The sequence below is a fragment of the Piliocolobus tephrosceles genome, chromosome 8 (assembly GCF_002776525.5).
Source record: "Piliocolobus tephrosceles isolate RC106 chromosome 8, ASM277652v3, whole genome shotgun sequence".
In the NCBI taxonomy this organism is placed as follows: Eukaryota; Metazoa; Chordata; class Mammalia; order Primates; family Cercopithecidae; genus Piliocolobus; species Piliocolobus tephrosceles.
This window is the reverse complement of record NC_045441.1, coordinates 39,030,688-39,054,313: the sequence shown is the minus strand read 5'-3', so window position 1 is coordinate 39,054,313 and position 23,626 is coordinate 39,030,688. Positions and strand designations below refer to the sequence as shown.

The window sequence follows — 23,626 nt, the reverse complement described above, 5'->3', positions numbered from 1 at the left end:
GCAGTGCAAGAGGGGCTGTGGCATGGTGCAGATTAAGGATTCGAGTCTCAGCTGGTGGGGGACAGCCTGTGAAGCTGGGAGCTGCTGGACCCATGGTACACCCTGCCTTGGGGGTACAGGGGATACAGGAGAGTAGGGCCCAGGAGGTAGCATAGTGACTGGGGCAGCCTCCTCAGCCTGTCTTTGGCCTGACCCTCCCTACCAGCAGCCTGGGCTCTCCTTTGCCACCAGTAATACTGAACTGCTCTGCTCCCTCCTCCCTGCTGCCGTGCTGTCTTCTTCTTCCATTTCTTTGCCTGGTCCGTTTCCTTGGACTTCAGCTGGACACCTTCCCCTCCTGCAGCAGTCCCTGCCACACCTCCATGGAGCCTTCTCTCCTTTGCATTCCTGCATCCAGTCCTGGGCCTCCCTCTGCCTGACCCCTCCTCATGCTGTCCTCTGTCCTCCTCCATCCTCAGCCACCCCAGATCCTGGTTGAGGACAGAGTGGAGACCTATCACCCTTCTGGTTGGCCCCTCCCCAGTGGGGAATGGGGGCAATGGGTGGCACGGTGAGGTGGGACCTCATCCCCAGCCCAGGTCAGAACACCTAGTTCTCAAGCTGCAGAGCCCTACGAGGGGCTGAGATGAGCTAACAGGCGGGGGCTTGGGCCGGCAGAGCAAGAAGGTGGTAGCGGGTGGGGTGGGCTCACTTTGTCATGAGTTGCCTGGGTGGGGGCCACCTAGCTTTGGATGCCACCCTCAAACTCACTGAGCATTCCCTAAATGTGCATCAATATGAACATGTCAGGTACTTGCTGGGTGCTGGTGATATGAAAGTACCTACCTGTCATTGGATGTGCTGGGGGGTTTCTGTGTCTGCTGAATGATTGGCTGCGGTCGTGTCTTCCCCTTGGCCCACACCCTCCTGCATGAAGCAGCCATTGTTCACCCATCTCACCTCTTGGCCCCTCTCACCTCCTCACCATGTTCTGCCGGTCAGCGACCTGTGCTCCTCACACACCAGCAGGTGCATGCTGACCTTGCCCTTGGCCCAAGTGCACTTGTCCTCAGACGTTTGCGAGACTGGCTTTTCCCTAGTCTCAGGTTGTGTTCCTTCCTTGCAGGAGAGGCAGCAGGTCCTCCAGGGAGGCTGGCGTCATCCTGATTTCACACCTGTGCTCTTCTGCAGTTATGAACAGCATCCTGTTGACTGTCACATGTGCCCAGTTACAGCGATATGCTCTCTGTTGCCTGCTCCCAGGCCCACGTGAGGGATCGTGCCCTGTTTCCCAGTGTGGGCATTATGCTGTTTGATACTGGGGCACGGGTTTGGCAGTGGGTTCTGGTGGCTACGTGGAGAACTGCACTCCCTCCTGTGTGTCCCTATGGGTGTTCTTCTGGGGCAAAGAAACATGAAATGTGAATCGCATAGTGGATGCCCGAGCCCAGGCTGACTCCTGCCTCAGGAAAGAAGAGGGTGGCTTTGCATTCAGTGGAGCAGCCTGTAGCGATTTCTCTAGAGCGGTCCCCACTTATGCTGAGGGATGCGTTCTAAGACCCCCAGTGAATGCTTGAAATCTGAGATAGTACCGAACCCAAATGCTGTCAGTCAGAACACTTTTGTTTTCATGTCTTTCGCCTATACATTTAATGCCTTTTCCATTTTTACTAAGCATTTATACTCACTGTGACTGGAACTTTTGCAGTTTGAGATGCGATAGCAAAACTAGCATACATTTCTTTTTCCTTTTTCTCAATTTCATGAATAGAAAATTGGCTTTTACTATAAATCTTAGCAAGTGTAGCATATGATTTTTTTTTTTTAGTATTGACAACTTTTACCTTTGCACTTAAAGCACTTTAGGGCTTCTCTTTGGCATAATAAAATGGCCAGCATCGTTTCTCTTCACTTTGGGGCTGTTATTCAGTGTAGTAAGGGCTACTTGAATTCAAGCCCTGTGATCTGCAGCAGCTGATGTGATGATCATCGCGACGGCTCTTCTGTGACTCGTGGGCAGGCAGCGCCTGCAGCGTGGATCTTGTGGACAGAGGGAGGAGTCACATCCTGGGTAGGACAAAATGGGTCGGGGCCGCATCTCATCATGCTCCTCCGCACAGTGTGAAACTGATCAATTATTTATTTCTGGAATTGTCCATTTAATATTTTTGGACCGCAGTTGACTGTGGGTAACTGAAGCTACAGAAAGTAAAACCAGGATAAGCAGGGGACTAGCGTATTCTCCAGGAAAGTTTAAAACAGTTTCATGCTTGGGTACCTTTACTGTGTTAAAATGGTTTGAATATGGCAAATACTGTATGTGGTGTTCATGTGAACAATATATGAAACTTTTCAATGAAGCAGGGCATTTCTTTCCTTTCTGGCACCTGGATGAAGAGGATATTTATTGCGACAATTTCCTGCGCTGGATTTGGGTGCTGTGCAACTTCTGTGATTGCTTGCTCAGTTGCAGAAGAGAAAAACCATTGGATAAGTCCTTTAAACAGCCAGACAGAGAAAAATGATGTTTTAAACATATAGTAAATACATTGATGAAAATTTAGGAAACGGCAACTTTTAAATTTTTTTTTTTTTAATGGTGTTCTTTGGCAGAGAGAGGAACCTAAAATTATTCCTTTTATTAAAATCATACAATTTAAACATAAGCTTCTGTGCTTTCTGATTGAAGTGTCTGATCTTTTAAGGTGGTAACTATGTTTAAATTATATTTTTATATTCCTGTGTCATGCACTAAAGTTTAGCCATAGTGAGTTTTGGAATGCCTTGCTTTCACTGTTATTTCTCCTTGGGGTTTTAAGTGTTGCCATATGTGCCAGGCTACTCGTCCGGGGTGTGCCTGTCCTCTGCTCTCTGGGCCTCTTTGGCGCCTGGTGTCAGATGGGCCTCATCACCTGTGTTTGCTGCCACCAGTTATGAGTCTCGGCAAAGGGGGTCACTTAGGTAGGGTTTGTGATCCTGTCTTTGTCATGCAGTCAATAATCACTTTGGCAGTTTCCCCAGAGCCTGTTAAATATTTATGTGTGTTTCAAGCAGACCCTGCGAAACTGGCTACTGGTACATTTATTATTATTATCGTCTTAACTAGAAAGAAACAAAGTGTTCGAAGGGACTGTGATACGAATATTAGCATTTTTTTTAACTTTTGTGAGGTTTTCTATCATTGATCTTAAAGAAGAAAGTAAATATTTAGCTCATGTTTAGTTTTTCCTCTTACTGAATTTTATGTGACTTAGTTTATATGTTTGTTAGTGTTTTTGGAAAAGTGGTAGGAAACCATGTTTCTTTTTCTGAAGATGGGCTTCAGCCTGCAGCTCTGCCAAGGGTTCTCTGGTGTTTGTTGAGGGTCATTCAAGTTCTGTGAAGGATTTCAACCCCGCTCCCAGCAGCTGGAGTAGGGGGGCAGAAGAATGTTTCTCCACCAGCTCTTTCTAGGTGCCTGAGATCCTGCATAGCATGCAGGAACTGTGGGATTTGATCACTTGATAGTATGACTTAAGAAAAAAAAAAACCTATAAAAGGAGTAAACTCGCAGGAAAAAGAAAACTTCTCATTCTTGGTAGGAAATTCGAAAGTATAGTGGAAATGTAAGGAGCTGGTTGTAGCATTTATTTCAGGGGGAAAGTGGCATCTGTGTAATTATTAAGGATGGTTACTCTTTTTTTTTTTTTTTTTTTTTTTCATTTAAAAAAGTTTCACTTTAAGTTCTGGGATACATGCACAGAATGTGCAGGTTTGTTACATAGGTATACATGCGCCATGGTGGTTTGCTGTACCTATCAACCCATCATCTAGGGTTTAAGCCCCCCATGCATTAGGTATTTGTCCTAATGCTCTCCCTCCCCTCATCCCCTACCCCCGACAGGCCCCAGTGTGTGATGTTCCCCTCCCTGTGTCTATATGTTCTCATCGTTCAACTCCCACTTATGAGTGAGAACATGCAGTGTTTGGTTTTCTGTTCCTGTGTTAGTTTGCTGAGAATGATGGCTTCCAGCTTCAAAGGATGGTCACTCTTAAGATGAAGTCTCTTTGCAGGGGCTTCTGTCTCTGCCCGCAGTGATGTTCTTCGGCCTTGTTTTCCTCCTTCATGTAGGTGTCACCGGACACCTGTGGGCCTAGCCCTTCCTCCTTGCAGTCTTCACTTTTGGACCCCTTTTCAATGGGGCCTTCCCTTGTGTTCTGTATAAATTGCAGTCTCCGCCCTGTTTATCCAGCTCTATTCTGTTCTTTTATTCCATAGCACTGCAGTCTCAGATTATAAACAAGTAAATGGTGTATTTATTGCTTACTATCTGTTTTCTTTAGATAAAATACAAACTCCATAGGGCCGGATTGTTGCTTTAAACACTCATGTGCTGGGCATAGAGTAATTGCTTGGTAAATATTTGTTGAATGGATCAGTCTCTCTGAAGAGTGACTATTTTTCTTCTGCTTGGGTGATCAAGAGGTTGGATACTCCAAGTCTCTGAAACTCTGTGATTTGTTATCCATGACTGTGTCACCCTTGGGTAAAGATTTTGAGGGGTTCAACAAGGTTAGACATTGGACAGTAATTGCAGGGCCTCTCTTGCTGCTTAAACGTTCTTGACCCTGAGAGCTGTGAATGGCAACCTCTGCTCTCAGAGTTTTGATGGCTATGATTTCAGTATGTATGGGACTTACGTTGGGCTCCTGGTGAACTGGCTATTAATGTGTTTTTGAAACCTGCCCTTAATGTACAAATTACTTTGGAATAAAGTTAGATCTCTGGACCTCAAAGAGTGAAATATTAGATGTAGAGTGTGGGTTGAAGACCCAGGCTGGAGAGTCCCTGAGTTCTGTACTCTGGGACCCTTGTGTGAGTGAGCTCTCACTCATCTCAGGCAGTGTGCTCAGGAAGCAGCAGTGAGTGAGTGGCCCGAGCCGAGGGTGCCACAGTGGCCGTGAGAAGAAAGCGTGGGTGGAAGTGGATGTAGAAGACAAAATAATTAGGATCAGTTAGCAGTTCACAGGTGGATAAGGAGGAGTTGGAGGCTGACTGATTTCTGCATGGGTAACTAACCCATGCAGATGGCTGACTGGCATTCGGGGAGGTGAGGGTAATGCCAGCATTTTAGAAGAAAGACATTTCATGCCAAACTCGTCTTCCCATTCCCCAAACTGGCCTCCCCTCCCTGTATTAATTCTCCCTTGAACTGGGTTCTGGGCTTCCTGATTTGAGGGAGCTTGTATCCCCTTTCCCTTTCTTCCCTTCTGCTGGACACAGTTCCACAAGCCTCCGGATCTTGGCTTGGGAATCCCCTGTCCCCTCTTTGTTCTGGCACTTAGTCAGTGGACTGGAATCGTCTGGGCCTGCTGAGTCCCTGGCCTCTTCCCTTTGCTGGATGCCCAGAGCGCCTTGGACCCCTCTGGAGTGACAGAGGAGTCTCTGCATGGGGGGATCAGAACTGGGCCTGCTGCATGTTGAGCAGTCTGGAGTGGGGTCAAGCAAAGTATGGCCATGGCTTTGTGGTTGCGCCTTGTAGGCCCCTCCAGGAGCTGGTGCCAGTGCAGGGTGAACAGATCTGTGTATCTGACCATCACACTTCAGTGGGTCCAGAGGCCCCAAGAACCTCATTTCAGAGAATGAGGCCTTGGCTAAGTGGTGCTAAACAGCAATTTCCATCTAAACACCTGGTTGATAATATGGACACAGGAAGATACTCTCTTCAGATCTACTGATAATGAACAAGGTTCCTAACTTAGGGAGAAAGTGTTTAGGTAGAGAAGTGTTTTGTAACTTCACTGGTGTATAAGGAGGTGCCTGTTGTCATATCTGTAGATTACCTGTATCTGTGTACATTTTAAGTTTGTATTACTTGTGTTTCCACACATGGTTCAAAATTCATATTTATATATATATACATATATATGTGACTGTGACGCATGTGCACGTGCACACACAAACATTCTTCAAGCTTCTCGTGTGAGTGAGTGTCCCTCCTTTCGGTGGCAGCATTAGGAGCACATGGCCTGGCAGCTGCTTCCTGTGGTGGAGCCCCGTTGCCCCTGACTCCCTTGCTGTTGGTTGAAGCTGGAGCAGTAACCAGACTATTGCACTTATAACTGCTTTTCAAGTACGCAAGAATAGGTTCACCTATTGAGTGAAAGGATGGGTGAAGACTTTCTGTGTTTCTGTCCTTGGCACCCCCTTGCACTTGTTAGGCTGCAACAAAGTGAGAGACTGTCTCCTTGGGGGTTGAGAAAGGAGCTAGCATGTGTTTTGTGACAAGACTTTGTATACCTCATCTCACTCAGTTTTCCTACCAAATTTTTTGAAATGGGTGTGATCCAAATTTGCCTATAATAAAAGTGAAGCTCAGAAACTTTGGTTGACTTACCCAGCCTGGCCAAATAGCTGGGAACACAGAAGGTGCTGGCTGCAGCCTTTATTTTCTCTGGCCCCAAACCTGAGCTCCTTCCTCCCTCCCCTCATCTGGCATCGTCATTTGGAGGTAGTTTATCATAATCTTTTCCATCTTCCTTTTCTCTCTGTGTGCCATTCTGGATAGTTTCTATTACTGTGTCTTCATAGGGTGCTCCTACCCTAGGCCTCTCCAGACCACTCCAGCCCTTGGGCGAGGGAGCCTCACGGTGTGTCTTTGGAGATTGGTCACTGGGGATAGCGGGAGGGGAGAGAAGCGTGGTGTCCAATGTCTGGTTTATTCTGCCCGCATATTTTTCATGTCCTTTGTTGCATTTTTCATCTGTAGGGTTGGATTTGGTCATTTTATATCTTCCACTTCTCCCCTTATCACTCATGCTTTGCCTTTCCTTCTTGAATGCACAGAGCATATTTATCTTCATCATTTTAATATATCCCCTTCTATATCCATCATCTTGGACATTTCTGTATCCATTTCTGTTGGCTGATTTCCCGTATCATGATGGGTTTTATTTTCTTTTCATGCTTGGTACTTTTTGTTTCGATCCCAGTCATTGTAAATTTCATCTGGTTGGGTGCTGGCTGTTTCTTGGGAGGGGGCTATTCTTTTCAATATTTTGGACTTTATTCTGGAAAGAAGCTTCTTGGAAATAGTTTGACCCTTTTGAGGCTGGCTTTTAAACTTTGTTAGCTGAGCCCAGAGTCACTTTTAGTTAGGGGCAAATTTGCCCCCACTGTTGAGGCAGGACCCTTCTGAGGGCTGTCTTGTGTCCCATGCGTAAGGAAGTTTTCCTTTTGGGTTGATAGGAACATACTTCTCTCCAGATGGCTCTGTCTGCTTCATTCTGTTGGTTCTTCCCAGTCTTGGTATTTTCCTTACACGCATGCATCATTAATCCTCAGCTGGAGGTGTGTGGGGAGCCCCCTCTCTTGAGCGCTATCCTCTCTGCCTTGACTTTCCTGAGTGCTGAGCTCTGTCTCCTTAGGACAACCCCAGGCTCTGCCTGGAAGGGAGATCCCGCTCCCTGCGCTGCAGCTGGGAAGCTCTCCCCAACCAGTGAGTGGGCACTGGTAGAGCTGCGTCACGTGGATCATGTCTCAGGAATTACTGTCCCATGCTGCCTATTGTCAAATGTATGAAAACTGTTTCAGTTTTAATTATTTACGGGGAGAGGGTACATCTAATCCTTTATATTCCATATTGGCTAGAAGCTCAGAAGTCACCCATGATATTATTTTAATCATGGTTCTAGGAATAGATTTGCTTTGGAACATTTTTGTGGCGTGTGCAGACTCAGCCTTAGAACTCCAAAGAAGTTTAGACGTCGTATGGTCCAAAAACCTGATTTTATTGGTGAGGAAATAGGCCCAGAGTGAAGTTATTTGCTCAGAATCATAGTTTGTCACACTGGCAGTTTATAAACATTTGGCTCATCCCACAATAAGATTTTTCATACCTGAAGGGCGAGGTGAACTGTTTCTCGTGGCCCACAGCAAGGTTGGGATCCACCAATTCTTCCTGCTGTAATGGCTGCCCGAGTTTGGTCTTACTGGGAAAAGTCACTCTTTGGCAGAGGGATTGAGTTTCCTGAGCCCTGAGATCTGTGCTGTTTATTCATTTTTATGAATAAAACGAGCTTTATCCAAAACCTCTGGGGAGCATCACCTTGAATCGCCGTCCTCTTGCCCTGCCAGCCCAGCCCTTCTGCTTGCACCTGGAAGCTGCTCCATGCCCTTCCCTGCTCCAGATCACACCTGCCTTTCAAAGGGCTGCCACACCTGGGAGCCCCAGGCTGGAGCTCCAGGCCAGACCTAGCTTACCTCATTCGCCTCCAAATTCTTGGCATCGGCTGCCATTTACCCTTGGCCCCCTGCCCTCTGCCTGTGGGAGGGACTTAGAAATGAGGAAAAGCCACCACCAAGGATTACATCATATCAAACCCTGGGGCCTTTTCCTGGTCAGCCAGGACAATGAGAGTTATTTCCAAATTCTGAGATTATTGTTGAGAAAGTTCAAGGAAGAGATTTCTTTCTTCCTTCTGCTCATGGGGGAGAGTGTGGGTGTGTCATGTGCTTCCTACAGCCCTGATCTGCTATGAGGGCAACCCTGGCTCTGTTGCTCACTCTCACAGCTGCACATGGTTTGCTTCTCTGGTTTTAGTGTAGAGGTTGCGGGGGTTGTGGGACCCAGAGAGAAAACGAGAAGCTTGAAGTGGAAGAAGTTGGGATTAGCGCAATTGCAATGGCTTTGTGCACCCCACCTGGGAGCTAAGGAGGGCCCAGGATTGCGCTCCCTGTTTTTTGTTTTTTGTTTTGTTTTTTTTTTTTTTGAGACGGAGTCTTGCTCTGTCGCCCAGGCTGGAGTGCAGTGGCCGGATCTCGGCTTACTGCAACCTCTGCCTCCCTGGTTCAAGAGACTCTCCTGCCTCAGCCCCCTGAGTAGCTGGGACTACAGGCGCCTGCCACCTCACCTGGCTAGTTTTTTGTATTTTTTTTTAGTAGAGACTGGGTTTTACCATGTTAGCCAGGATGGTCTTGATCTCCTGACCTCGTGATCCGTCCGCCTCCGCCTCCCAAAGTGCTGGGATTACAGGCGTGAGCCACCGCGCCCGGCCATGCACTCCCTGTTTTAGAGAAGGAAATTGAAGGTCGGAGATGGTAAGGGGTTGTCCCCACAGCGAGTGCACCAAAAAGCTCTGCTCTCCTTAGCGTGCCACACTGCCTTTTGATCATTAGGCCTTGTTTTACTCGGTCCTTTTTATCTGGGGTCTGGGTGTGCACGTGTGGATGGGTGTGCACATGATAGAGCTGGGTAGCTGTGGGTTCTCTTTGCCTCCTGAAGGGATTTGGCATGTTGGTGACATTTTGACCTGGTCCTTTGAGGCCTCCTAAAGCTTAGCGTATGCATTGATTCTCTGTGATCCACAAGGGGAACGTGACAGGACTAGGAAATATTCAGGGAGGGAAGCCTGGAATCTCTCCCACTTTTCCAGAGCTTTGAATCGTGGTTGGCTAGAATACCCTGGGGCTAGGAATGAAACATGTTTTATTCCATGTGGAAGTTTGTTGTTTGTTTTCAAGTTGTATTTATTTGTTTACTTATTTATTTTTTTGAGATGGAATCTCTCTCTGTCCCCCAGGCTGGAATGCAGTGGTGCCATCTCGGCTCACTGCAAACTCCGCCTCCCAGGTTTACGCCATTCTCCTGCCTCAGCCTCCTGAGTAGCTGGGACTACAGGCATCCACCCCCATGCCCAGCTAATTTTTTGTATTTTTAGTAGAGATGGGGTTTCACTGTGTTAGCCAGGATGGTCTCGATTTCCTGACCTCGTGATCCGCCCAGCTTGGCCTCCCAAAGTGCTGGGATTACAGGCGTGAGCCACCACGCCCAGCCTCAAGTTATATTTAAAGTATGTAAATACAATTTGACTGTAACTTACATTGTCACTGATCCTCTTGTAGTACTTTAGAGATTGTGTTGTCAGCATTATTAAGTGGGTGGTTTAGAGATTCTGATCTTCTAATTTCTCAGACTGTTAAGTTACTGTAGAATTTGTGGTCAATTAAGGTACTGCTACATGTTGACTATTCTAACAAATTAATATTATGTTAATACATGTGAATATTTTGGTGTCTGAATAGTTGCCTTTTTGTTAAAGTTGGGGATGGAGGAAGTGGTGGGGAGGGGTAAAGGTAGGGGAGGAAGAGGTAGAGATGATGGTAGAGGTGGTGGTGGAGGGGGAGGAGGAAATACAGATAATGAAGAGCGTGGAGGTGGATGTGATGATAGCAATGGAGGTGTTCGAGGTGTAAGAGGTGAAGGGTGGTGGGAAGGAGTAGAGGTGATGGAATGGGTAGAAGTGGTGGTGAAGGGGTAGGTAGTGGAGGAGGAGGAGGAGCTGGAGGTGAAGGTGGAGATGGTAGAGGAGGTGGAGGTGGAGGTGATGTTGGAGATGGTGGAAGTGATGGTGGAGGTGAGGATAGAGATGGTGGAGGAGGTAGAGGTGAGGATGGAGGAGGTGGAGATGATGTGATAGTAGAGGAGGTGGAGGTGATGGTGGAGATGGTGGAAGTGATAGGTGGTGGAGGAGGTGGAGGTGAGGATGGAGGAGGTAGAAGTGATAGAGGTAGCAGAGGAGGTGGAGGTGATGGTGGAGGAGGTGGAAGTGATGGTGGAGGAGGTGGAGGTGAGGATGGAGGAGGTAGAGGTGATGTGATAGTAGAGGAGGTGGAGGTGATGGTGGAAGTGATGGTGGAGGAGGTGGAGGTGAGGATGGAGGAGGTGGAGGTGATAGAGGTAGCAGAGGAGGTGGAGGTGATGGTGGAGGAGGTGGAAGTGATGGTGGAGATGGTAGAGGAGATGGTGGAGATGGTAGAGGAGATGGTTGAAGTGCTGGCGGTGATGATGGAGTTGGTAGTGAAATGATGGTATGGGTGGTAGAGGAGATGGAGGTGGTGGTGCAGGAGGTGGAGAAGGTAGAGGAGGAGATGATGTGGCAGTAGAGGTGATGGAGATGGAAGGAGGTGGTGGGAAGGGGTGGAGTGCTGGTGCAAATGTTTGGAGGGGAGGTAGTGACGGTGGAGGAGGAGGAAGCAGTGGCAGCAGGGCCAGTAGTGGCAGTAGTAAAAATAGCAGCTGAGATTTACTGAGCCATGCTTTCCATGCGTGATCACACTAAATCTTCAATAGTCCTTGGAGGTTATAATCACACAGGGTGGTTTAATGTCTTCCCCAAGGTCATGTAGCTACGCTTCTGTAGAAATTCTAGAGCTAGTGCTGTCCCCCTTTCGGCCAAAATGCCTCATTGATGTGGGAATACCGGATCCAAAAACAGGAACAAAACTGACTTGGCAAAGGCATTTTATTTTGGGAAAACCATTTGTCAAGATTGACAGGCTCTGGGCAGGAGGTTTCTTTGTAGGGTGATGGAAATGTTCTAAAATTAGATTGTGGCGATGGTTGTACAGATCCCTAATTATACTAACATTCATTGGTTTGTATGCTTCCAACAGATGAAATTTATGTTATGTAATTTATATCTCAATAGAGCTGTTTTAAAATGTAAATGACTGATAGACTCCTCCCCTTGTGAATAACCAGAATTGATGTTTCTGTGCTGAACACTGCAGAGTGGGTGGTTAAAGTGAGGCAGCTCATGCACTACTTTTGCTTTTAATTCAAGAATTGCTGCCCTTGGAGGTAGTTCTGTGGAAATAAGTGCCTGAATATGGAGTACAAGCCACTGATCTGTGTCTTCTTAGGCTGTATGATTTTAGTGAAAATGTGATCATTTTTTATGTGGTGGCGTTTTCACTGCCAGGCCAGGCATTCTTACCATGTGGGAGAAAAGTTTTTTTGTACTCTGACCAGGGCTTATCCAGATATTTTCAAGTCGGGCTCAACAGCCTATATGAATACAATTGTAAGTAAAGAGCATCCCCCTTGTTCCTTGATACAAGACACCTGGCTTGCTGAGTTTTCTTTTTCCCCATCTCAGGCTTTTGGAAGCAGCTCTTGTTTTGGTTTAAGGATCAGTTTGACTGAAATCTCTGCTTAAAAACCTCTTGCTCCCTTTCCTCTTGCATAGACATGAAGTGTAATATCAAAACAGGCAGTGCCATTTTGGGTGAGAAAAATGGCTCCGGCTCATTTGTTATGAGGGTTATTTCCATTTGAGGGACTAGTTTTGCACACCTTGCAACTGGCAGAGTTGGAGTGCTGATACTGCAGCTTTTACCAAGTTCACTAATGTTTTAGGAATTTTTTTTTTCAGCCTTTTTCAGCCTTGTAGAGTTTCTGCATGTATTAGGAATTCTCTGAGTGACAGATTATGTAGTTACCCATGGCTCAGTTGTTAAGGACATGTTCTCTGATTCAACCCCAATGGGTCTCACACCCACGGTTATGAGATGTGATTTACTGGGCAAGCTGCTGTCCTCCTTTGTCCTCATCTGTAGGGATAAGGTAACAACAGTACCCATCAGAGACAGGATTTAAGTGGGAATGTGTGTAAACTGTCTAGCACTGTACCTGGTACCCAGGAACTGTAATATTAGTAGAAACCCTGCCATTTTTACATTAATATTTAATAAAAGTGTGATTATATGGCTGAAGGAGGGTAGTTGTGAAATCTGTAACTACACTGTATCTGACGGCTTGTGTGTATTCAAAGTTCTAGAACAGACATATGTGCAGTTGGTAGAGAGGGTAGCAGGTGTTGGAAGGGAGCTAATGAGCTGGGTGATGCCTCCATTTTCAAAATGCAGGTAACACAGGTAGTCAGTCTTCACTCGGGCTGTGATAGCTTAATGGGCTTGTGGTTTGAAACATTTTCCTTCTTTAAGTGCATCCTGTGTGAAATGACAAACCCCATCCCTGTTGCATTTCACATGTTCATCTGCAGACTCAACACCCTTGGGTGGACTCCAGCAATGTGCCTCACCTGTCTCAGCTGATGTCCCTGGCTGAGCAGGAGGGGTTTGGGAAACTGCCTGCAGGAAGGCCCCAGGGAGCTCTGAGACCCGGACGGTTGGTCATGTAGGATTGTGTCTTCTCCTTTGCCTTTGCACCAAAAATCTGAGGATAGCTGCAGGAGAGGGTTGCGGGGGGGCGCTGGGAGATCCCCTTTTAATTGCACCCTCAGGAGCAGTTCTCATCCACTGTTATCATCCGTTACTTTTTTTTTTTTTTTTTTAATTTGGTTGGTTGTTTTTGCATACCTGTAGTGTTTAAAGTTGATCCCTGTTAAACCTGTAGGTTTTGATCGGGCATTCTCCCAGGTGGAAGACATTTCGAGTCCCTGTCATTCTGTTCTCTGTGGCGTTGGTCTTTGTTTACCTTAGTGGAGTTATTAAGTGTGCCTTCTGTGCCGTTCTCCGGGTTCTGAAAATATTGTGCACAGGGCAAGCTGAGGACACAGCCATGTGATACCCACTGTAGAGAGAGGGAGAGCGAGACCTCCTTCGCAGGCTGCCAGTCCTGTGTTCGGTAGTAAGGTCAGTGCCCGCTGTCTACCGAACACTCAGTACCTTTAGTTGCTGGGCAAGTCCTTTATTTGTTATTTTAATTTGAACCTCAGAAGTGACCTATGAAGTGGCCATTCTGCCTCAGGAATGTGTGGAGATACCCCAAAGGTGAGGCAGTTGCCCTGAGTTCCAGGACTAACCAGCATGTGGAGCCTGGGATCTGAGCCAGTGTCCCGCCTGCTGTGCAGTCCTTCCATTTGTCACCTGCAGTGCCCACTGCACTGATGATGGCACGCCTCTCATCCAGTTTTCCCGCTGCCCCTCCAGCTGTGTGTTGCTCCTGCTTTTTAGATAAGAAAACTACCTGAATCGTCCGATGAACAACATCCCCTGGTTCTCTGGGGCCGGTTCCTCTTGTGCATCTTGTAGTGTTTAGTTGGCACCCAGCAGAGGCAAGAGTGCATTTGATGCTCTAGTTGAAACGGAATGCCAGTAACTGGTGGAAGGGGCTGCTTCTCCTCTGTTTTGTGCCCAGGCTACCTCGTGATGCTTTTTGCTGAAGCCTGGGCTTTGAGAGGTGGGTGGTGGAACATTCTTGTCCCTCCATCCTCACAGAGAGGCAGAGGCATCCCTGCCCCAGATCTTGGGGCGAGGCTGGGCTGTGTGCCGGGGTTGTGAGGATGAGTCAAGGATGCCCGTTTCTAGGGAGAGGGTAGGCACCAATCTGTTGGCCCTTGTTACTTCCTGCTTGGAATTAAAGCAGGGCTTCAGGGTAAGGTACGAGGAGGCAGACTTTTCGTTGGGGTTGTCAGAGAAAGTGCCCAAAGGACGAGCCTTGAGGATGGGTTGATGGGGTGTGCATGGTGGGTGGGGTAGAGAACATTCTACATAGTGAGCATCCAGGGCTGAGTGCTGTGAGAGGCACACAGCAGTCGCTTTGGAGTCAAGGAAAACCAGATGGGTTGGTGGCTCCTAGAGTGCCATGGAGGTATGTGCCACGTTACATTAGGAAGGGCAGTTCACACATAGACACCCGGCTCCCCTTCTGCGGGCCTGACTGAGGTCTGGCTGGGGCCTGGGAGCCTGCATTTCTACCGTGTTCTCCCAGGTGAGGACCAGCCACACCAGGCCACCTGGTACCCTAATAGGCATGCCCACAGAGTTCACAGCAAGCTCACCATTTTCTTCCTCCCACGAGTCACTTTTTTTTTTTTTTTGCTATATGAATCAACCTAAATGTCCATCAGTGACAGACTGGATTACGAGTCACTTTTTATGTGTACTCTTTGAAACCTCTGGCCCTTCATCTGCAGAGTGAGGGAAGTAAAGCCACCTGCCTCTGTTAGCCAGGGTGTTGGCAGTCTGCAGTGGGCACCCTCTGGAGGGCGCGGGTTGGGGGTGGGGAGCAAAAGGGAAAAAAAAAGAGTTTAATGGAGGGATCTGGAGAAAGCAGCTGAGTTGTGGTTCCCAGCCTGGGGTCAGCAAGGAGCCTGAGGGAGTGAGGCCAGGGGGCATTTGTGCAACCCCTAGAGCGTGGCTTACGGAAGGAACAGCCCAGCTGGCCTCCCGGGCTGTGTTCCTGCCTGGCCTGGCTCCATCGGCCACCCACCACTGGGGGCCAGCAGACCAGCTATTGGTCGATGCAGCTGAGGCAGACTCATGCCCGGCACAGGACAGAGGAGCAGACAGAAACCATTCTCCTCACCCACTGGAGGGCTCTGTTACAGGAGATGGCTCAGCAAAGGGCCTGGGACTAGGTCACCCCAGGAGAGGGAGGGCTTCTCGTTTTCATCTTTATGAAGGTGGTGTTTCTGCCCTAATCTGCTCTACGGGCTTATTCTGACTTTGGGAAGTTTTTCTAAAGCATGTGGATTTGGGAAAGTTCAGCATTAGTGAAGTGACCTGTGGGACTTTAATTAAGGAGCTTGGCTGCCCTCTCCCATCCTTCCACCTTCCCCTAGAGGTAGAGAGCATAGTGATTAAGGGCTCTGAGTAAAAAGCAGACTCACAGCCGGGCGCCGTGGCTCACGCCTGTAATCCCGGCACTTCGGGAGGCCAAGGCGGGTGGATCACAAAGTCAGGAGATTGAGACCATCCTGGCCAACATGGTGAAACCCCATCTCGACTAAAATACATAAAATTAGCTGGGCGTGGTGGTGCGCACCTGTAGTCCCAGCTACTCGGGAGGCTGAGACAGGGGAATCGCTTGAACCTGGGAGGCGGAGATTGCGGTGAGCCGAGATCACGCCGCTGCACTCCAGTCTGGTGACAGAGCGAGACTCTGTCTCAAAATAATTTAAAAAAGCGAACTCACAGGGCCTCCCCCATTCCCTTCCCAGTCCTTCCCCCAGTGGGCTAGGCTGGGAAACAGACACACAGACAAACAAAAGCTAACCTGGAGAGGAAACCAAGCTAACACAATGATAAACCTTTTATTCTTGTCCCTGTGTTCATTGCCTTGCACCTGGCAGAGTGCCACTGTTTGCCTCTGAATGGTGGGTAGACATTTGCCCCTGACCTTCCAGCTCTGCCAGGATGATCTTTTTAGTGCCACGGTGGCTAACTTTTTACCTGCTGCCTTTTGTGTTTTGGCTTTATTTTACAATCACCGTCATTTGTCATACTATGAAATCTTTCTTGGCTTCTCAAGAGAATAGACTTCATGTCTGAGGTGTCTATCTGTTGAATTAAAGAAGGTACATTTCTTTTTTGACCTTGGAATTTCATAAACAAATGAGCCACTTGTTGAAATTTTGCTTTTACTGCCATAATTTGTCATTCAGGCCTGTCAGATTTTTAACAGTGCTTGAAGCATAGAGTTGCAAGATAAAATATAGTATCCCCAGTTAAATTACAGATAAGCTACAAATACATTTTAAGGGTAGGTCTCATGAAATATTGTGACATACTTATACCAAAAAAGTATTAATTATTAATCTGAAATTCAAATTTAATTGGACATCCTGTATTTGTATTTGCTAAATCTGGTGACACTATTTAGACAAGGTTGCCTTAAATTAGGTTTGCAAGTTACTTGTCTTCTAAGTAGATGTCTCAGTTGGCACTTAAAAGAGGAGATCTCGGGCAGAGCAGTCATCTGACGGAGGAATGGGCCTCGCACCTCACAGTGCACAGGAAATACCCAACGGGCTTGTTAACCTGCAGGGCCTTGCTCCTTGCAGGACAGGCCTGGAGCAGGGCTGTGCAGGCCCTGGGTGATCTGGAGGCTAGTCCCACCCACCCTTTGAAATAGGTGGGGTAGCATATCTTCTGGATATAGTCTGTCAGTCTTTGTGGGATCAACCCAATAGCAACGTTCGTATTAGCAGTGCGTAGTAATTATTCACATACATAGCAGTAAATATTTCAGATGAGATGTTTTAATAATTTAAGCAAACTTTGAAAGTATTTTGATGTTTGCATGGAAGAAAATGACTAAGGAATTCATATAAAAGGAGCAAGAGAGGAAATGTTCTGCTGATGAGAAAACACGTTGGCAGGCTGTGAGAGTGGAAAATGTGGGATTGCCGGCCCGGGAGCGGGCAGCTCTGTGGAACTGGCGAGGAGGTGACTGAGAAACACTTGGATGTATGTAAGGTTATAACATGTGAGCAGGGTGACCTCCCTAATCAGACAAAAGGAAGGCTTGGGTGCTAAGGGGGCCTGGTAGAACTGGTCAGCCACTTTTGAGGGGAAGGAGTCATTGTATTTTCTCCCCTTTTACTATCCCCCAAAATAAATGTCAGGAAGAGGAAAGAATAATACATCAAGTCAGAAGAGAAATCAGAGTAAAACACAAATGCAGGTTTTTCAGTTTTCTTGATAGAGGCTGAAAATGATTTTCAAGGTTAAATGATGAGCCAAAAAGATAAAGTCAGTAAACTTGACTACATTGAATACTTTTAAGAATCAAAAGTACAAATTAAATTTTTAAATTAAATTTAAATAATTAAATTTAAAGACAAGCAAAGTGGGAAAAACATTTGCTACAAATGTGAATGAACTTACTTGCCTACTGTGTAAAAAGCTCGTCATGGGAGAAGTGGAAGCAAGTCTGTGTACAGTGACAGTGGGCTGGGAGGCCTGCGGGCCAGCAGGGATGGGTGCTCACCCAGGGCTCAGCCTGGCTTGATGTTTTCCATCATAAACAGATGAGCGGACTGACTCAGAGAATCCAGGTAACTGACCCCAAGCCCTTAGCTGATGAGTGTCGGGTTTGTGATTCATTCGTGGACATTTTTTACTGGGAACCCCTTGTGCCCTCAGGATCTAGTCTAGCTGACCTGCTAAAGGATAGCCCAAAAGAAGAAATACAAAGGTCTAATTCGCTTATGAAAAATATTCAACCTCAGCATTATAGACCTGCATATTAAAACCACAGGGTGGGGCCGCTGCTTACCTCTGGAATTAGCCAGAAAAAAATTCCAGAAAAATAAACAGTCACTGGCTGGCTTGGGTGTTATGAAACAGGCGGTTGCCTTCCCTCCGGGTGGAAGGGTGAGTGTGTGAAGAAGAGTTTGACTGTGTGTATCTAGAATCTTAAAAAAGTGCACGTGGCCTCTGGCCTGGTCCTTCTACTTCTAGGGATCCTAAGCAAATAATCAGAAATGTGGACAAAGTTTTGTGCTCGAAGGTGTTTATTTGATCATTATTTATGCTGTCTGAAAGTTGAAAACAACTGCAGAGTGTCTACTAGAGTAGTTTAGAATATGAAAAAAAATGATATTTACCAAAATTTTAAAATAGTTGAAGACAGGGACAGGAAAGCACATAATTATTTACACAATCTGATTTCAACCGTGTCTAGTTATGTACAACAAAAGTGCAAAGACCACGGGAATGCTGTTATCCCACTGTTGTAGGATTTAGGCTAATTTTATATCTACTCTAGGTTAGATATTTACATAAAAATTTTCTTTGCGTGGATTGTTGTAAAATTCAGAAAAGAGGAAAAATATTTCTCTCAGATGCTAAAGAGCAGACTGGGTGGGAAATGTTGGCCATGGAATTCCAGAAACTAGATGGGAGATGGCTGAACTTGAGGGGCTGAGCTGGGAGGTACCACTCTCTCGGATAGCCAGGGGAGCCCAGCTCCCTCCTCAGTGCCTCTTGTGGGGGTTCTTGTGGACCTTGCCATTTCCTCCCAGACACTGTGTGCTCCAAACAGCCCGTCCCCTCTTTCTTAGTCAAAAGCTTACATTTCCAGCAACCTGTATGTTCATCAGTGGGCTATTGGTGAAATGAATTACACTACACATCTACTTGGTGGGGTACACTACAGTGCCGATGAAGATGATGATTTTTGGCCTGAAAAATTTCAAAAATGATATTAAAACACAATATGTGGAAGATAATTATGATTCAGTGTTTATCAGGATCATTCGTAATCCCCATGTGACCCATAGAGTATACATGTTCTCTACAAATATTCCAAACATTGCATAGATACACATGGTAATTTTTGATTTTGTTATTCTGATAAAAAGAGAGGTTCCGTTTTAATTTTTTGTTCATTTTTTAGCATACAAAAATACAAATTTTTATACTCAGTAAGTTTTACATCTGTGATTAAAAAATGAAAAGAAAACTGTTTCTTTTGAAAGGGGAAAAAGAGAGAAGCTGGTGAAAATGTCTCCCTTAGGGCTTTGTTCGTTTTATTTTGTTTTCTCCAGATATTCTGGAGGAAGGCGTGAACGCGACTTTGCCTCCCAGGGAACAAGCATCCTCCTTCTAAATGGTAGATGTGGGTGAGCTGACCCTGCTGGAGTCTGTCCCCTGGGCTGCCCTCTGCCTCCCCCCATTGTGAGTGGTCCGTGAAGCACAGCGTTGACCAGACCTAAACCTGTTTGCTCCCAGGTCAGTGTGCACGCAGCAGAGAAGTGAGCATCCATCCCATTTCATGCGTGAGCAAGGAGGGCTCTGGGCAGAGAAGCCGCTTGCTGGGAAACATTCAGGCAGAAATTAAGAGTCACATTTCCAAGACCTGCTGCTTGGTCACCTTGTTGAAATCAACGTGCCTTTTGAGTTTCTTGGGCAGTTTGGGCGCTGTAGAGTGGTGGGAAGGAGTGTGGACTCTGTAACTCAAGACCCAGAGCAGCCAGGACCCACTGGGTGATGAGGGTTGTGAGGGTAACTCACCTTCCCATGCCTCAGTGGCTGCCTCTGTGGCAGGAGCCCCGCTTGGCAGAGGGAGCTGTGTGTGCATGTTGGCTGTCACCAGCACCTTGCATGCTGGATGTTTCACATGCTTCAGTTTTCAATCTGGAAAGTCTCTTTTGCATGAATAGGAGGGAATTTTGCTGAAGTCAACTATGATACTTGTGACAATGTACTAATATTGATAGTAGTTTTGCTGCACATCTTATACTTTTGGCACAGTTCAGACCTTTCTAATTACAGTAATAGTACATATGCATCCTAAAGATTTCAAAGATTTTATAAATCTATAAGAGAAAACGGACATCTCTCCACCCCAAGTTAGTCACCGATAATATTTCTTTCCCCACATTTGAATGTATCTTTCATTGGCTTCTGGTCCCATGCAGGTGTGTTTGTAGAATTGTGGGCTTAGGATCATAATATTGCTGTTTTACGTTTTGCCTAAAAGTGTTGTTCTCACACTAATGTCTAAAAAGATGCCACCGAGCTCCTTAACATTTTGTGGAGGGAACCATTTATAAAACACTCTCTAGATGTTTCTGTCCCAGGTGACAGAATGCCCAGCACTTGATTACCTGTAGTTTTTACAGAAATGCATGTGTTCCGTGGAATGTTAATTATTTGTATTCACTGCTTAAATGGAGCAGTTGGCAATAATTCTCTTTGAATTGCTATTCAGGGAACGCTATTTAAGCCCAAACACAGGAGTAACTTTTAACTCCCTTGGCGAACAGCTTGCACCTTTTCACGATTAGCTTCCCTTATGCAGTCTATTTTCAACAACTGTCATTGAAAAAGGAAAAAGTAAGTAAGTGGAAAGGAAGAAAGGAAATGCTGGGAAAGCTGGGTGTTGAAAAGTGTGGGATGCTTCTTGTGAACTCACGACCTTTCTGCTGTGGTCCTTTTTTTTTAGGACAAGGTGGAGCAGACACCTCGCAGTCAACAAGACCCGGCAGGACCAGGACTCCCCGCACAGTCTGACCGTCTCGCGAATCACCAGGGTGAGGAATGAGCAAAACACAGGAACACTCCCAGTTCTAGCTTTGCAGCAGTGCCAGGACCTGATATTCTAAAGCGTTGCTCTTCACACTAATAGATTACGATTCTAACATTGGTTCTTCTTTTCTCATTAAGGACAATGAATTCCAAAATAGAGAAAGATCCTTGGTTCTGATATCTTCATGTGTTTCCTTTCAGTTAGCAAACTTCAGTGAGCAAAACTTCAAGATCAGTTTCATACGAGTTATCTAGGTTTCAGCCGAAAGGTGACTTAATGTCGCCAATCGAAGGGTACTCCAAGGTGAATCCTCTTGATTTTGGCATTTTTATATTTCCAATTAAGATGGTTTTGGGTGTATGTACTCTTGGTCTTTCTCTACCTTTCTCTGATTCTTTTTGTTTCTTCGATTAATATTTAATTTCCAATGAGGTCATTGTGGGAAGGGAAGGAAAGGGAACTACCTTTAGGAAATTAGACTACTTAGGAAATTAGATCTAATAAATGGAAGCTTTGCTGTAGGATGAGGAGCCTGAGGATGAGATTAAACGAAACGTGCACGTGGCACATTGTTTGGCTTATTGGAGAGTTTAGGTACAGTAAATCACAGGTCCTCGAGCTGGTGGGGATGTGAATATTTAGATTTTCTTCAATTACTTAATGAGAAAGGTTGACTATAAAAATAAAAGCTGGGATCTGACCATGAAGTCAAAGCAATGTTTTCTCAGTTGTTAGAAGATTCATAAAAGCTGTCAAGGTTTTCTGTGGCAAGCATAATTTTAGGATCCTCTTTTAGAAAACTTTGAAATGACATGATGCGGGGAAAGGGTACCAATTTGTTAGTATTGACTTCAAAGCTTAAGAAAATTTTAACGTTACATTGTATGCTCACAAATGATCTCACTTAAATGGAAATAATTTAAGCCTTAGTGTTAATGCTCATATAAAAACTTAGGTCAATACTTTAATTAGGAAACCAGAAAAAATTACACTGAAATAATTTTTTAAGGTTTACCTTTTATCCTTTGTCTTTTAAATTGTACACTCAAATATTCTACAGATATCAAAGTAGTTCAATTAAGGGACATTTATTTGCAGCACAGAACGTGGAGCACATTCCATGTAGAAGAGAGCTGGTTCTCTTCCCTGATGTGGAGTTACACAGTACGCAGTTGAAGCTGAGTCTTCGATGCATCCCCACACCTGAAACAGGGCTTAAAGGAATGGATGAACACGTCACTATATTGAACCCCACCTCTGCTCAGCGACTCAGAGGGTTGATACCTTTAAGCACACCGTTGACATTGGCCACCTCTCCATCATTTTACATACACATAGCATGTAAAATGGGAAAGCAGAAAGAACTCAGCCTTGCTCAGACCCAAGCATGTCCACAGATCATTGAATAGCTCTGTCCCCTCAGGGCTGTGGCTCCCAAAGCAGCATGGGTGCTGCTGGCCTGGGTCCCAGGGAATACAAAGGGCTGCGCTTTCCCTTCTCTGGCAGTGACTGGGGAAGCAGGGCCAGAGCCAGGCCCACCATATCCAGCCGAGAGCTGTGGTGGGGCTCCCCTGTTTTCCAAAGATGCTGGAAAAGGGCTCTTGCCTGGGACGGATTGTAGTGCATGTGGACTCATGGCCAGGCAGCCAGGCAGAGTGGATGCAACCTTGCAGCCAGAGCTAACCCAAGCAGCCTTCCAGTGCAGTGACGCAGGCTGCGACCTTCGCAGTCTTCCATGAAGCAGCAGCTCCAGTCTGTCCCGACTTGACCACTCAGTGGGGAGGGGGAGGCAGGAAAAGAGAAAACAACCCACCTAAAGCGAGTCTGCAAACCAACATTCCAAAAGCACATGAAGCCGTCCCATCCTAAGAAATACAATATAGCTAACAAAACCAAGAGATTACCAATGTAGCCCATATGCAACCAAAAAAAGTGTGACCAAGGCTTTGAAATATGTGTTTATAATGCTCAGACAGATGCATGAAAGAATCATGTCTGTAGGACAAGGCAAGAAACTATGAAACACAACAAGAGGAAATGAGGCGAGACCTGGGCACCCTGGGCAATGCCTGAAGACAATGCAGTGTACTCCCAAGTGCAGGGGGAAAGATAAACATCCATCTAGAATGTTATGCCAACATATTCCTGACTAGGGAAGGCCAAATAAAGCTTTCTCAGGCAAAGATTGAGAAAAAAATGTGTCACTGGCAATCTTCACTAAAAGAATGATTATTATTTTATTTTTATTTTTTAAGAGACCAGATTTTGCTCTCTCACCCAGGCTGGAGTGTAGCTCATAGCTCACTGCAGCCTTGAACTCCTGGACTCAAGTGATCCTCCAGCCTCAGCCTCCTGAGTACCTGGGACTACAGGTGTGCGCCACCACTCCCAGCTAGTTTTAAAATTTTTGGTAGAGATGGGTCATTGCTATGCTTCCCAGGCTTGTCTCGAACCCCTCAAGCTATCCTCCCATGTCGACCACTGGAAGTACTTGGTTTACATGTGTGAGTTGCAGTGCCTGGCCTAGAAGAATGATTAAAAGTACTTCTTGAGGAAGAGGGAATGTGGATACTAGGGAAACATGGCACATATGGGAAAATAATATGTGATGAGTGCTCAATTGTGTATTTAAAAATATTAGGTACATCTAAAGTATTGACTGTAATTACTAAAAGAATGTGCATATAATCTATAGTTCCCAACCTAGCAGAAAAAGATATAAGGGAATATATATGAAAAACAACAATAATAATCAAACAACATCAAGTAGAAAACAGAAGAAAAAACAAGATGTGAAGAGAAAAAAGATATTAAACAAAATACAAAATAAGATAGTAGGAGTAATTCCAAGACAATTCGTGATAGTGTTAACAAGCTCAAATTAATAGACACACATACCTCCCTCTACCCAACAGAGACTCTTGATTCTTTTCTAAAACCTGTGTAACTTTTTGAAAAGTTGACTGTATATAGAAAGTTGCACTAAATTTTAAGCAATCTATTTCATGCAAGGCTTGTTCTTTGACCCAGTGTGAATAAATCAGACGTCAACATAAAAAGTTGAAAACAAATCACATAAACATGCATGAGGAAACTTTAAAACA

The 23,626-nt window shown here is 45.8% G+C and overlaps 1 protein-coding gene across 2 annotated transcripts in view; it reads left to right on the top strand.

Annotated features, from left to right (window-relative positions):
* Positions 1 to 23,626, top strand: part of GRB10 (growth factor receptor bound protein 10) — a 196,864-nt gene that overhangs the window by 68,856 nt on the left and 104,382 nt on the right. For both annotated transcript variants that reach the window (XM_023232057.1, XM_023232056.1), the window contains one exon: positions 20,439 to 20,526. Coding sequence is in view for 1 of the 2 variants with exons in the window: in XM_023232056.1 (XP_023087824.1) it covers positions 20,439 to 20,526 (88 nt within the window). In the remaining variant the exon portion in view is untranslated. The remainder of the gene's footprint in view (positions 1 to 20,438; positions 20,527 to 23,626) is intronic.